This window comes from Podospora pseudoanserina, chromosome 1 (genome assembly GCF_035222485.1).
Source record: "Podospora pseudoanserina strain CBS 124.78 chromosome 1, whole genome shotgun sequence".
Classification (NCBI taxonomy): domain Eukaryota; kingdom Fungi; phylum Ascomycota; class Sordariomycetes; order Sordariales; family Podosporaceae; genus Podospora; species Podospora pseudoanserina.
Window position 1 is genome coordinate 5,728,341 of NC_085920.1, and position 14,064 is coordinate 5,742,404.

Genomic DNA, 14,064 nt, shown 5'->3' on the forward strand with positions numbered 1-14,064 from the left:
TGCACTCAAACCACCAAGATGAAATGCCTACTCACCTGTCTTGGCCCAAGGGGCTTATTCCACCCCTTATACCCCACTCTCACCCAGAGGTCAGTCCCTCTCTCCTCAAGTCTCCGCCTTTTCCTTGTGCAATCCTCCGGGGTCGTCGGCCTTGCACAGCACTCAAGGCCCGGGAATAATTCGCCCTGGTGAGATGGATAAGCGGGTGCAAACAGGGAAGGTAACACGCAACTCACTGGTCGTTGGACCTCAGCTTCCTGATCAGGTCAGGAGGATCTTCCGAGGTGGTGGTGATGTTGGAGTTCGTATGCTGTGTTTACATCAGCGCGTTGCAGGAGGGAGGACGACATCGGTGAGCGAGGTTGAGGTCAAGGTGGATGTGCTGTTCGGCAGTTCTCGACGCCCACCGGGAGGACCCTGTCGCAATCGCTTGGCTCCCCGCATGGCGCTAAACAGCCGCTGCCAAGGACGATATGTACAGGGGGGTGTGGGGGTCAATTGAAGATGGGATGATGGTGAAGTCCGATGAAGCTTCTTTTTGATGGAAAGGAACAGACAAGACATTAAACCCTTCACAGATGACCCCTTTCATCATCTTAAGCAAAATCCAATTTTTTGCGCCCTCCCCACCCCCCCTCCCCAGGACCCCAAACCTGAAGCAATCCCGCTCAATCTCTGGACGCCACCCCTCAACTCCAATCAACAACCGTAGCATCCTTATAACACCTCACATTAACTGCATGATCATGACTCGAATGGCTCCCCGCCGGCAACTCATTCAACTCTGCACACTGCGGCACCAACTCAACCTCCACACAACCATCCGGCTTTTCCCCCCTTTCATACACATACTGCAACGTCAAAAAGTTCTGGTGATAGTACGGCACCGTCGCATTACAAACCAAGTACGTCCCCTCCCCCAACCCATTCACCAACGCCGCATTCACGTCCGGGTCCCCATCCACAGTATTATAACTCCCCGGCCCAGCATTGATGGCAATATTGTCAACCGGCGCCGTGGGGTCCTGCACCACAATCCCAAACGGGGTCAGGGGCGTGGCAGCGTCAAAGATGACGGTTGTCTCCCCGTCTTCAACCTGGTCTAGGGTTCCATTTTCGTAAAAGACGTGTCCGTCGGTGAGGGTGGTGGAGATAGTCGCTACGCGGAAGCCGGGGCCGGCGTGGATGCTGTTGACTGCGGCGTTGTTGACGGTGGGGGTGAAGTCGGCGTCGGGGTTGGTGACGTGCACGACGAGGATGAAGCCCGGGGAGAAGTCGTTGGGTGTTTTGGCACTGCCTGTGGCCAGGGCTGCTGTTGCCAGGGCGACGGTGGTGAGGATGGAAGAGGTGTACATTTTGATGACGGTCAAGAGTCTAAAGGTAGGTAATTCATTGGCGACGTGAGTGATGTCAACATTGGGAAAAAGAGAGACGGTAAAAAGAAGGAATGCTGTCTTTATGTCCATGACATGTCGTCTCCACGCCTGCCACTTAGCTCGGGTGATTATCCTCGATCCAGGTATCTGCGGGGTTGGCCACGGGAACGGGCGAGCTCAATCACAACCTCACCCGCGATTGTGTAAATTGCTCCAGTATTCACGGCGACCGAGGAGACATCTCGGCCATACACGGTGTGAATCGTTGCATGTTGGCTGTGACACCAAACGTTCTCAGCGACGTGGGGTCCATCGATACGAGGAGTTTGAGAGCGGGCAGGTTGAAGATCGCCAAAAACGAGGGACGATGTCACGCTGGTGGTGCCGGCAGGGGAATGACGGCATACGACCCGTAGGGACAGAGGTAGGACCAGCACACTTCAGAAACCGCCTGTGCCAGCCAGTGAAGAGGGCAGCCGAGGGTGACCAAATTCAGCAACAGCAGCAGTCCACGGCAATATTTCGAGGAACGACTGACTGAGAAACCGTTGCATGTTCCAATATTCAAGGGCCCCTACATTCAAGTAGACACAAATGGACCCTTGTGTCACTGAGGGTCGATGAAGTTACCGTGCAAGCTTTGAGTTCAACTGCTTCTCAATCACTTCTAAGTTGTGCGGTTCGCGGCGGGTTAACGAAGTCTTGAACAAGAAAATAGGTTCAAGGGGAAAGGTCTCGCAGAAGTATCCCAAGCCACGGCCGTCATTTCTCCATTGGTTTGGGACCAAGCAAGCGCCTCATGTAAGCTTATTTCGACCCCGTTGAGGACTTACCAACATATTGGTAGGGTTTATCAATTGTCCTCGGACAGGCGGGGAGATCCGAGACAGCGACGGGGACATCGTGGATATGGCCTTCTGGTGTCCTTCACTGTCTCGGGTTGTATGTTCCTGTATCATGGGTTGGCAGTCACCCATCCGATGGTGTCCATGTGAAATGTTTGATATGTGCTCTCCTATTTCCAGATCCCATCAACAAGTAAATAAAGTAACCGGTAATATCACTAGGCAAATGGATATCCAAAACCACCGTGCAAACCCAACACGCTCACCTAATATTATCCAAGAAACGAAACCCCTGATTACGTAGCCCAGTATCATGGCAACCCGAGGTGCCAAAACGCTACCAAACCATCCCGTGACTTCCCTTGCCCACTCTTGCCTGGCCAAGCCGCTTCTTCTCCCTCACTTTGTTCCCCCTCAGCAAATCCTTCAGTCCCATCAGGAATACGCTGATGAGCGTAACACCAATGACAAGTACTATTGACAGTATAACAATAATGGGGAAATACAACGACACGTTCATGAAACGCTTCCATTCCTCCGGGCCAGGTATGTCGTAGTTCGTCTCATTGGCCACCTCGATAGCAGCAAGCGTCACCTGCATCGAGTTGAGAATGACCGAGCACACCGCAAATGCCGTGATCAAGGGCGCAAGAATATGTGACAAGAACGAGCCCCACTGCGGCAACAGGTGGAAGTACGCAAGGTTGAAGCGGAAGAACATGGCGGCCCGGTTGATGCGTGTGAGGCGGAGCTCGCCGTACTTGAAACGGCGACTGACATGCTTGTCGCCCACCAGCGAGAAGGGCTCGATAAACTCGCACCATTCCTCATAAGTCGGAAATTTTCCATTGTCCTTCCGTGGCATGAGCTTCTTCTTGCAGGCCTCGTGGAAATCGATCTCGAACCGGATAATGTGGTAGTAGCTGCGCATGAAACCGAGAGAAGCACGGTAGACTTCGGGGTCGGCATGTGCGATGTACATCCAGAAAGCTCTGGAAAAGAAATATGGCGGGATGGGCTTCATGAAAATTGTCTCGTAATACCACACCAAATGAAGCCCTGGCTCTTCATCTACCACAATCCTCCGAGTATGGGCGGCATGATGGTGGAGTGCGTTGATGTGGTCGTAGGCGGGTGTTTGGACGAAGATGTAGCGCATCAAGGGAAGAAGCTGATCTAACTTATCCGTGAGATGCCATCGACGTAAATAGCCATCAACCTTGCCCTCGGGGCCATCGACATGTCGTGCACGCTCACCAAGCCGTATGCGTGGCTGGCCAGGCAGGTATGCTTTGTTTGGGTCTTTGGACTTGAGCAACCATGTCGTTGGTCGCTTCGAGTCTGTGTTTTCCCCATCTTCAACCCGTACATACTCCAGTTGTGTATTTAGTTCTATCGCCAATCCCTCGAACTCGAAAGACATATGTGCGCCGCCATTTGCATGTGGAGGGTGGTTTATATTGGCCTCAACTGCCGTTGGACTTAGTACGGGATTAACTTCTTTGAGATCAGGCGGAGGGGTTGATAGAGAGACTGATGGTGGTGATGGACGGGGTTTTGCTGGTTGTCGTGGTTGTGTCACTGTCGGCGTCTGAGTCGCAGCCATGGTTTGCCTGTCGGGGAGACTACCCGGTAGGTTTGGGGTTTGGGTAACGGGGCTCGATTTGCGGGACGTCGTCGATCGGTGGAGAAGTGGGCGGTTGTGAGCAAGAAGCGCAAAGCCAGGCGAAAGTTATTATTCGAATAGCCTTTCAGCTTCTTTATGTCTTTTATGTTGATGAGATGGGCCAATGTCAAGAGACAGCTTGCGCACTTTCAGAGCAAACGGCGTTGGGCTGCTGAGGAACATGAGAACCGGGGTGCGCGCGCTGTTGGCAGTCGGCATGGCACAGGTGACAGGGTTCAGCTGAGGGCCCATGTGCGCCAAGGTGTTACCACAGGTATGGTTCTTGGCGCATATTGGTTCAAGAGCCACCTCCCGTTTGGCTGACGACGCGGCACGTGCCGCCTGACCCACCATCTCGAGACGAGGTGGTGCCTTACATCACTGCATCCAACGGCCGCATCTTTCGATCAAAATGCTGATAACATACAGTGATCGATGATAGATGCTGTGTAAATAAAGTCTTCAAACTGGAATCTGAAAAAGTAGAGTTTGGTCAGGCGAAACAAGAATCCAACCACCACTCAAACCAACGTCTCTTTCAGCTGAGAGCCTTGACTAGGCAGACTGGCGGTGTAACCTGAACTCCGGCTGACATTGATGGCCACCGCAAGCAAACAAAGAAAACTGGAACATGCAGCAAAAGATGCCGTTAATTATTTGCAGAAAAAACAACCCGACAACGAAAATAAAAATGAGAAAGATATCTGCCCACCAGCGCCCAAAGAATATGCCAATACGCCGTCTGTCCAACGTCCAGCTCATACTGTTACAACAGTATCCCGAATCTGCCGATCGATACTCCAAAGTCTGGTTAGAGCCCAGAGATATCAGTCGTCATCCAACGTCAAGTCAATCACCTCGGTCGCCAGTCTCTTGATGCCTCGAGGTGTTGAGTATGGTGGCCTAATCCGAGCGTGGCGCTCTACCTGCACGGCCATAGCAGGGGGGAGCCGAGTTGTGAGTGTGTTGATGCGGCTGGCAAATACTGGAGCCAGCACTCGCGAAGTAGCCGGAGTAACGGTAGAATGTCGAGAAGATGATGGGGTCAACACCGTGGAATTGCCCATTTTGCCGCTAGGCACAGGCGTGGGAGGCTGCGACCTTGTTGAGCCAGGTGTTGGCTTCGCCCCATGTATGTCTTTCAACGCTCCTCTAGCTTGTGCACCCCTCTGATCTGCCTCGGCCTTCATTTTCTTGAGGTTCTCATTGATCAACTGGTGTGCTCTTTGTCTTGCTTGATGGTCATCCCCAGTGACCATTATCGCCAGCCCTGTCGTCGCCTTTTTGAGTTTCCTTCGCCTTCTGTCTTTCTTCAGCCTCCTTGGCAGCATGCTTTTCCCTAATTGCAGCACGCTTTGCCTCGATTTCCTCGAGCGCTTTCTCGACCTCTTGGGCGGCAAGGAGCGCTGTTTTGTGCTTCATCTTTGCTGTAACAAATATCGGCGCAACCGAGTTGGTTTTCTTGTTGCTTTTCTGGTTGCTCTCCTGATTCCTTTCGTCGTTCCTTTCCATCTTCTTCCTGTGCCGTACCTCCATGAGCACTTTTTCGACCATCTCATGCTCCCTGGACTCGTGCATTACTAGCAAAGCCTACGCACCTTCGACCTTGTTCTTAACCCCAAGTCAAAGGTTCGCCCTTTGAGCGGCAGCATCGACCCAAACCCGGCGAGTCGCTTCATTGGTTCTGGTCCAAGTCGCTCGAGTTGTTTCTTCAAGGCTGTACAGGCGTATGTTCAAAAATTGGACCAAGTAATCATAGCCTCTCCGATCTCTATCGTTTATTGTATGAGGATCGCAGGTGGGTGTATTGCCAGTGGTTGCCTGTGTTGTGCCCTGCTGTTGACACTCAACCATGGCACTGGGTGCTTGTGAAGGCACGCCAGGCTTGGGCACTTGCTAGGGAGGCTAGGGTGGGTTGCTGGTCGAGACGCCCATGTTGCCGGCTGTTCGGCGTTGGGTTTCTTCTTCAGATCAGGCACGCCAAATATATGGAAGCTTCCTCGGTTATCGGGTGGGTTTTGATACAGCTGGTCGCCAACGCTATAACGTTTATGGGCAATGAGATACAAGGCCGGAGGGGTTGCATGAAGTGGCGCAGCTGTCAGTCCTGGTACTGGGAACCTGCCCGAGGGCGTTGGGTGATGTGCTGCTGCTGCTGGTGTTGGCGTGGACACCGGGTACATTCCTGAAGGTGGCGGATACAGTGATGACGATGTCAACATCGGGGTTGGATAACGGCTTGCTGCTGTTGCCATTGGCTGTGGAGTCATTGTTCGTACTGGTGCTGGCAGCATTGCTGGTGCCGCTGGTGGTGTGTATGGTATCGGCGCTGACGGCACTGCATGACCCAATGTCTGCACCGAAGCCCGGCCTAAAAGCAAATTAACCCGAGCAACCGGCAAACCCCCCATCAGCTCCTCAACAGGCACGGGCATGGCATTCTCGGGGCGAGGCGGTTTACCCCAATCCAACAGTTGAACAGCGTAGGCACCCAGTATAGCCCTGATTCCAGGTGTATTTACTGTTACAAGTGCATCCTTGGCCTTTGACGCTTTCGCCAACCACGCGTCTTTGGCTGCTTTGCTAGGAGTTACAACCTTTGGTGGCAACGAGACTGCCATTATCCCGGGAAAATTGACAGTGTGTCAAGTAAGTCAAGGGCAAGTAAGAGTCATTGACATGCTGAGCGTTTGCGGGATAAAGGGGAAAGTATATGCGAATGGCTTTTGTAGTACTCTCGAAAAACAACTTCACCACGCCACATAAACGGCATGGGCAGATCACACCTGGAAAATTGGGACTCCAAACCCACGCTTCTTCCGGTATGGACCCAACACACCGAGCAAAGTTTGTTTCCAAGATGGTGGCAAACATGTGCCGGTATCGAGGCGCCAGAAACGACGTGTGTCCTGCACTGAGCCTTCGGAGGAGAGGGACCCAAAGCAATGAAAATTGCTTGGTTTCGATAGCACCCGCGCCAGCCGTAACTTTGAAGGCCGGTGACCTCAGCAGCGCGTCATGTGTCTTGTCTTCGAGGAGCCCAAACACAAAGTCGGAGAGGCGGTCAGGTTCCACAGCTCCTGATGGGACAGGTTTTGGTTGTGCGAAATCGACGAGCTTGTTGCTGATTTCTTCTTCGGGTTCCAATGGTCTGTAGAAGAGTTTAGGGATGTTAAGTACATCGATCACCTGTGTAGCAACGTGTGTGTAGTATGTCGTGTGGATATCGGACCGAGCAGGAAGGTGTTCGTGAAGCTGACGAAGTCCGTTCAAAACCCCAAGCACTAACGGGATCTGCTTGATGTAGCTTTCAACGACAGTCCTCAATCTGTCACGAATGGCATCCGGGCCAAGCACAACGCCAACAACCGAAACCAAGCCTTCTCCGTCCCGAGTTCCTAGCGCATGATTGTCTACCGCTTCCAAAGCTATCTCTGCCAGCTTTTTCAGTAGCGACTTTGAATCATCGTCACCCAATCAGCTATAGCCTGACACCGATGATGCGCGTCATGGGTATCTCAAAATTGCGGCGACAGGCCCCTTCTCGATATCCATCATGGCCAAACTACCAGCCTTGATCATTCCTGCAGCCCAGTAGAAGAAGCTCGACGACATTCGACCCTCAGTCTGAGATGCAGCCTTTTCGAAGAATTCGAAGTCCTTTGTCTCCAGAATCGCCTTCAATATCCGATCCACATCATGATAAGGGAGGATTGCTAACCCTTTGTTCTTGTCCAAGTCCCAAACCTTTGCACAGAGATCTCGAAAAACCAGCATATTTCGAACTGGGAAGTTCCAGGGCCTGTTGGGCCGCTTGTTCGTGTTGATATACCAGCAAGCAAGCTTTTGCACCATTTTTTGTTCCAGATGGTATCAGCTTGTCAACATACTGTGGGGCCCTCCGCTGCCTCCCAAAAATCAGCAGCGCTGTCACGGGCGACCAGTACAATTGCGGCCTCCAAAGTCGAATCCTGCCCCTTGAGGGAAGGAAGGTCTGGTTGAAGCCGGTTTCGATCATCGACAGGAATGTCGACAAGAAGCTCTTTTCCATTCTCCACTAGACGGCGGATAAGGTAGCTCGTAGGCATTTTGGCGACTGGGGAGTCTTCCCTCTCCATTACAGAAAAGAAGATTTCCTAGGGTATCTCCTGCTGAAGCTTGATCAAGGCATCGGCGATCACCTTATCCCGGCCTTCCAGCCGCTCGGGTACGTTTTTCTCGAGATATGTGTTGTCGAGGCGATAAAACAGGTGGTTCGTAGGTCTGTGAGCTTTCGGCTAGTCGAGCCCATTGCATCAGGGCAAGGCGGAGGTAGACAGTGTCGTCAATCTTTCCTCGAATTTCTTCGAATTCTGAGCGAAGCCCAGCTTTGAGGTCGTCGAAAGCATCCTGTTAGAGCAGATCAAGAAACGAGACGCGTTCTTTCCCGTCGTGCGCGTCGATATCGGAGTCGTCATCGGTGATGATTGAGATTGGCGAGTATTTGCTGGTCTTTGTCGGTCGCAATGGGGTATTGCTGGCATGAGCGGTGCGGCGCATACCTTTTTCTTTGGTGGTAGCATTATAACGAGGCGGCATTGGACGCGACTCGAGCTCCAAAAATCTGGCTGCCACTCGACGCGTTAATTGGAATGGGATGCGCCTTGCATGAGTGGGGCCACAAAAGTTTTCGGGCCCGTGGGTTAGGGTTGACCAGGGGAGCATCTGGCTCATCACCCACACTGAGCACAGACTGAGGCAAGCAGGTCTACAACATCGCTGCTCGGTCCTGCGGTCTGATGTTGTCGAAAAATGAGGATCTCTTATCTTTCTTGATTGTGGGGTTACCTCCCTAACATGGAATTATTTGCCGCCTTTTTTTGGCCCGAAAAACTCCGCCGGCAGCTCGAAACTAGGATCAAGCTCCTCCTTCATAGCTTTCACAGAAGCTGCAACAGCATTGTATCCAGACGCAAATGCCACCATCTCCGTGGGAGTTTCTAGTCATATTGTCAACGAGCCTCCATATTTTGCAGTATGGCGTACTTACTTGGAACTTGACCTTCCGGGAAATAGGGTTTCAGATCCTCCAAGACGAGATGTCCTTGGTCCATGCCAACACTACTCAATATTTGGATAGCTGATGCTCGATTCCTCCGGACTTTCTCATATATTTCCAGTCGCCTTTCAATGTCTGCTAAATTTGAAGCGCCATACAGAACAATTCCTAGAACACAACCATCCTCGAGTCCTTGGGCGCCTCCTTGGCCTTGATCTACGTAATTGTTAGTTTGAACATAGTTATATGATAAGTTCCAGGGGTCACTTACGGGGCAGCATTGGGTGAGCAGCATCACCTACCAGAACAAGCCTTTCACGGTGCCAACTTGGGATCGGACGTCTGTTTAAAAGCGGCCAGCGTTTGACCTCGGTGGCTTTCCTATTCAACAGTCAACTTCATTATTTCCCAAAGCATATAAGGGTCAACAAACCCAATCACAGCTCTCAGCTTAGGACTGAAAGCCTCTGCACCAAAGGTTTCTAGAACGCTATTTTTATCCACCTTTGCCAAATAGTCTTCCCTAGTGGCTGTTGCCATGGCAGGATCATGATACAGACCTACGAAGTTGTGGATCTCGCGGCTGATAACAGAGTCAGCAAAGCGGATTACAAAAGAAACGTTGTTACTTACTCTCGACATGGATACGAAACTATCCTTCTACTTGTTGCATTGTGGGTGATAATCCGCATGCTAACCTTCCTACTGTGCTCGTCTTCATGCCACCATCGAGTTTCAGGGTCTTCAGCCAATGAAGCGGCTGGAATCAGAAAACGGAAACAGGTGTTGTAATAGGCAGAGGGCGATGGCTCAATCTTGCTCCCTAGCACCACCTCCGTGGCTTGTGAGTGAACGCCATCTGCTCCGACGACAAGATCGGCAGAAAGTACACCTCCGTCGGCGAGGGTGATGGAGGGAGTGGCAGGGTCCTTCAATCTGTCAGCCAAATTTGGCAACAAATAGGGTTTATACTACACACATATCGCACAACTGCACGCTGCAAGTGAAGTACCACTGGAGTTCCAGGCCCCTCAACTGCTGTCGCCTTCCTCCTGAACCAAGCATGCAAGTCAACACGGTGGGAAAGCCACAGGTCATAGCCATATCGGGCGCGATTTTGTTCTTGAGGAACAGCAAACAGAGTGTTCAAAGTAAGAGGGTCGAGGAAGGCCATTTCATCTGCCTTGACAAAGCGTTCGGCGACTGGGTCAAGTCCCCATTCAAGGAGAAAGCGAGATGCGTTAGGGGGTACGGTGATGGCGGCTCCGACTTCGTTGTTTGCTGATGTGCGCTCGTAGATCTCTACCCGGTGACCAGTTCGTCGCAAAGAGACAGCTGCTGACAGCCCGGCGATTCCAGCGCCGACGATGATGATGTGAAGCGACATTTTACGGTGACAGGTGAGACCCATGCGCAAGTACTACTCTGGCAATTTGAGGGCCGTTGGGACCTTTAAATGCGCTGAGTTGGAAATTCTGGGCCAAACAACTCGTACGACGTTGAATCATGTGGTTGCAATTCCGTGGGGGAACTCCCACACTGATTTGTTCAACATGGCTGCATGGCTCTTTATGTGATTTCACTATTTGCAGAGAAAATATGCTTCTATTGAAATGGTGAGAAAATACACAAACCAACCACAACACCACAAATATACCCTCAACAGGGTCTCTGAATGAACACACCTGCGTGACAGTGGCTCGCTCGCAGGCCGCACTCCACGTAGGACAAAGAAAAGACTCTATGGGTTCGCAGACCACATAATAAGCACTTGATCGGCCTGATCAGAGGGCCAGAATTGCCTGCACGCGTGCAAGGCACAAAATTTGAAGAAATAAAAGTCGATGATCTGTCTAAAATAGAATGTCCGAAGCAGACCGCTTATATACATGACCCCTGAACCCCCGAATCCTCCGAGAGCCCCACTTCCTTACGCAAACCCTCAGGCCTGTGAGCCGCACCCCAAACCAATAAATATTAAATATTAAATTATTTTAAATTACTCCGGGTAGTACAATTACGCTTTTATTGATAAATAAATAACGAACGTTTTTATAAATTTTACTTACTTAGCGGTAAAGTTTTCCAATCTATAGTATAAGATTCTAAATAGCTTTATATAATAGTTAAATATCCGTTAGGATTTTTGTAATCACGTTAAACTTCTGAGGAAGTAAAGTATAAGTTTTATATAATCGTTAATTTAAATTGATTTAGTGAAAAGGAAGCGATATTCCGATATATTATATAAAAAAGTAAATATATTATTAAATTTTTTTAGAGGCTTCGAATATGTTTATACGTAGATAATATTGGGATAAAGAACTATGTAGTGTAGCTTTAAGCTATAACTAGGGTATCACTAAGGTCCCTGTTGAAGTAGGTGCTATTGAGGCCTGTAAATATAGGCTCAAATAGCTATCGGCGCAGTACACTGAGAGCGAAGAAGACTTTGACTGCAGCATTCGACAGTTGCCGTGGCACTGAAGGAAGGAGGATTACAGGGGCGGCGCCCTGTAATATATAGAAGAAAGTCACTGTAACATAGGCTTGTGAGGCACTGATGAGTGTGGTGAACCAGTATATTGATTGAACCTTATAGACTAAAAAATACCACAGTGGATAGGGTGTGAGGCAGAGGTCTTATAGGCCATCGGCCTATTACTTGCTCCCCGAGGGTGATTCCGTTCCCGGGCCTGAACGCGCGTTTCCCGGGCCCGAACGCCCGCTAAATGCGCTATCCAAATATAAGGTTACAGGCCACGTTGCCGCTACCGTTTGGCCACTGCAGGCCACGTTGCTGCTACCGTTTGACCACTGCAGGCCACGTTGCCGCTACCGTTTGACCACTGCAGGGCACCGGCCTTAGCGCTCGGCCTTCCGGGACCTCGGATTGCTTCCGGAGGCCGAGCCTCCGCTCCGGCAACCGCAGTCCCTAAACACTGCTGATTCAAGCCATCGTATTGCCTCTGAGGCCCTGTAATATACAGGGCTCAGATACACTGTAAAATCCACAAACAAAAGCTGTATTTTAACAGTCCCTAATATATTTAGTTAACCAATACTATTCCTTTGATAGCGGCGTGGTGCTTGATTGCCTGCGTTACTTTTTAACCACCGGCTCTCGAGGTGTAGGTAGATAATAGTGAGGCCGTGGTGTGACCAATTAGTCTGTTCACGTGTGACAGGATTAAAATTACAAATGGTGGATTCAAAATATGGATCTGGAGTCACGGAATGTTACCCTGGCAGGAAGAGATCCTGTCTGAAGTGCTCAAGGAGAACGCGCTGGCAACGATCACTGCAGTTGTTGCTTCCCTACGCAGATTACTGGCGATAAGGAACATTCGTCCTATCCACACTGCAGCTCAGATTTCGGCACCTCACTCCCCCGCAACTGGGGTCTTCACCATCAAATGCAAAAGAGAATGCACAACCTCAGCAGCCGCCACGCCCGTTGTCTCACCAGCACCATCATAAGCCGGCGCAACTTCCACGACATCAGCACCCACAACTTTGAGCCCAACCAGTCCGTCAAGAATAGTCAATAGCTCCCTCGACGTCCAACCACCCGGCTCAGCAGTTCCCGTTGCTGCATCATTCATTAATCACACTATCACCCGGTTTTGTTCAACATGACAACTTACCAGGAGCATAAGCAGGATCCAGAACATCAATGTCAACACTGATATAGATTTTCGCGTCTCCAACTCTGGATTTCAGCCTCTCGATAATCCCGCTGATACCAAAACGGTCAAGATCCCTGGAGGTAACAAATTCAAACCCGCAACGGCGATCATTCTTCATGTCTTTGACTGGGTGGGCAAGAGGTGCCCGGATGCCTGCGTGAATGCTGGAATTTGTAATGAGCCCCTGCATTTTCCGTCAGCTGAGTTTAAAACGTGGTTGCTTTCATGAGACTTACCTCCTCGTGGGCAATGTGAAGGAAGGTTCCGTGGTTTACCGCTCTGGAACTTTTGTCAGCAGATGGGTTTGTTGAAAGAAGGAGAGAAGTGGTCATACCCATAGTCAGAAACATCACCACCCAACACCTTGGGGTTCCAAGTATCTTAATCATGTACAATATCAGCCTTTGACCCAAAACCATTGCAAGGTAACTGGCCGAAACCCACCGATATGAGCATCGAAATGAATAACAGAGAGTTTCCCCCATTTCTTGTACGCTGCCCTCAACGCAGACAGCGTGGTGGTATGATCACCTCCCAAGTTGATAATCCTCGGGACAGGGGACAGGTCCCTAGAAACAGGAGAGCGGGCATTGATGATGTCGTGGCCGGTTTCCAGCTGTTTGAGCGCGACGGTGTTGTCCAGTCTGGTCATTTGGACGTCTCCGCAGTCGACGATTTTGACGTTGCTTTTGAAGACGTTTTCCCCTGGATTTTGTCAGTTGATTGTGCGTCAAGGGTTTGTTGGTGCTGGTGACTGGGCTCACCGGTGTATAAACTCCATGCTGCATCTGCGTAAATGCGCGAGGAGCCAGATCTGATTGCTCCGGGGCCGAAGCGGGCTCCTGGTCGGCCGGTTGTTGCCTGTGGGTGATGGTTAGTTGATGGGGAGTTTTCAGCGGATGGGCAAGCGCTTACAGTGTCAAATGGTGCACCGAGGACAGCGATGTCATATTTGAGGCTGTCACGCTTTGAGAGACAGGGCAGATATGGAATGTTGGCATAAGTTGTTAAGCCCCATGGTATGTCTTCGTTGTCGAACGTGGGTACGGTAGATAGGGGGGTTTGGGCGAGGTATCGAAAGTTATTCTGGGCTTCCAAGCTGTGAGCGACATTGACCAAGCCGAAGCCAATGGCCAGCCACACCAGGGAATGGACAGTGTCTTGCATGTTCAGATTCAATAGAGTTGTTTCAACCTTTCAGTTTGTGATGTGACACAAAGAGCTTGGAGCGGGGATGATGGGGTGTAAGCAAATGGCTACGGGAATGTTCTTGGGAATGACTCTTGAGTGGAGATGGTACGTAAACAAAGCGCTAATCCGACAACTACCCACCTGGATTGAGGGACCACGTACGGAGTAGATTTTCTGTCATTTATATATTCTTCCCCATCAAATGCATTGAGTACAATATGGAAATATAAAGACATGCTTGAAGAGCACTAATCAAGGT

At 50.7% G+C, this 14,064-nt stretch overlaps 6 protein-coding genes across 6 annotated transcripts; all 6 read right to left on the bottom strand.

Moving 5' to 3' along the window:
• Nucleotides 1-79: 79 nt before the first annotated feature.
• Nucleotides 80-2,256, bottom strand: QC764_116425 (uncharacterized protein; the record flags this gene model as incomplete). Its single annotated transcript, XM_062942889.1, has 2 exons — nt 853-2,256; nt 80-185 (listed from the first exon to the last, which is right to left on the bottom strand). The coding sequence occupies exons 1-2, from the start codon at nt 1,464-1,466 to the stop codon at nt 80-82; spliced, it is 720 nt and encodes a 239-aa protein (XP_062805913.1). The 5' UTR covers nt 1,467-2,256.
• Nucleotides 2,257-2,558: 302 nt separating this feature from the next.
• QC764_116430 (uncharacterized protein) lies at nt 2,559-3,827 on the bottom strand (the record flags this gene model as incomplete). The annotated part of the gene is made up of 1 exon (XM_062942890.1): nt 2,559-3,827. The coding sequence occupies one exon, from the start codon at nt 3,825-3,827 to the stop codon at nt 2,559-2,561; it is 1,269 nt and encodes a 422-aa protein (XP_062805914.1).
• A 1,302-nt stretch (nt 3,828-5,129) lies between these two features.
• Nucleotides 5,130-5,465, bottom strand: QC764_116432 (uncharacterized protein; the record flags this gene model as incomplete). Its single annotated transcript, XM_062942891.1, has 1 exon — nt 5,130-5,465. One exon carries the CDS (start codon nt 5,463-5,465, stop codon nt 5,130-5,132), a length of 336 nt encoding a protein of 111 aa, XP_062805915.1.
• A 1,929-nt stretch (nt 5,466-7,394) lies between these two features.
• QC764_116434 (uncharacterized protein) lies at nt 7,395-7,975 on the bottom strand (the record flags this gene model as incomplete). Its single annotated transcript, XM_062942892.1, has 2 exons — nt 7,395-7,634; nt 7,778-7,975. 2 exons carry the CDS (start codon nt 7,973-7,975, stop codon nt 7,395-7,397), a joined length of 438 nt encoding a protein of 145 aa, XP_062805916.1.
• A 754-nt stretch (nt 7,976-8,729) lies between these two features.
• On the bottom strand, nt 8,730-10,374 carry QC764_116440 (uncharacterized protein; the record flags this gene model as incomplete). Its single annotated transcript, XM_062942893.1, has 6 exons — nt 9,905-10,374; nt 9,559-9,854; nt 9,359-9,508; nt 9,197-9,306; nt 8,917-9,141; nt 8,730-8,866 (listed from the first exon to the last, which is right to left on the bottom strand). Exons 1-6 carry the CDS (start codon nt 10,334-10,336, stop codon nt 8,730-8,732), a joined length of 1,350 nt encoding a protein of 449 aa, XP_062805917.1. The 5' UTR covers nt 10,337-10,374.
• Nucleotides 10,375-11,951: 1,577 nt separating this feature from the next.
• On the bottom strand, nt 11,952-14,030 carry QC764_116450 (uncharacterized protein). The gene is made up of 7 exons (XM_062942894.1): nt 13,530-14,030; nt 13,379-13,475; nt 13,059-13,319; nt 12,949-12,994; nt 12,851-12,893; nt 12,573-12,798; nt 11,952-12,517 (listed from the first exon to the last, which is right to left on the bottom strand). Exons 1-7 carry the CDS (start codon nt 13,779-13,781, stop codon nt 12,309-12,311), a joined length of 1,134 nt encoding a protein of 377 aa, XP_062805918.1. The 5' UTR covers nt 13,782-14,030; the 3' UTR covers nt 11,952-12,308.
• Nucleotides 14,031-14,064: the final 34 nt, after the last annotated feature.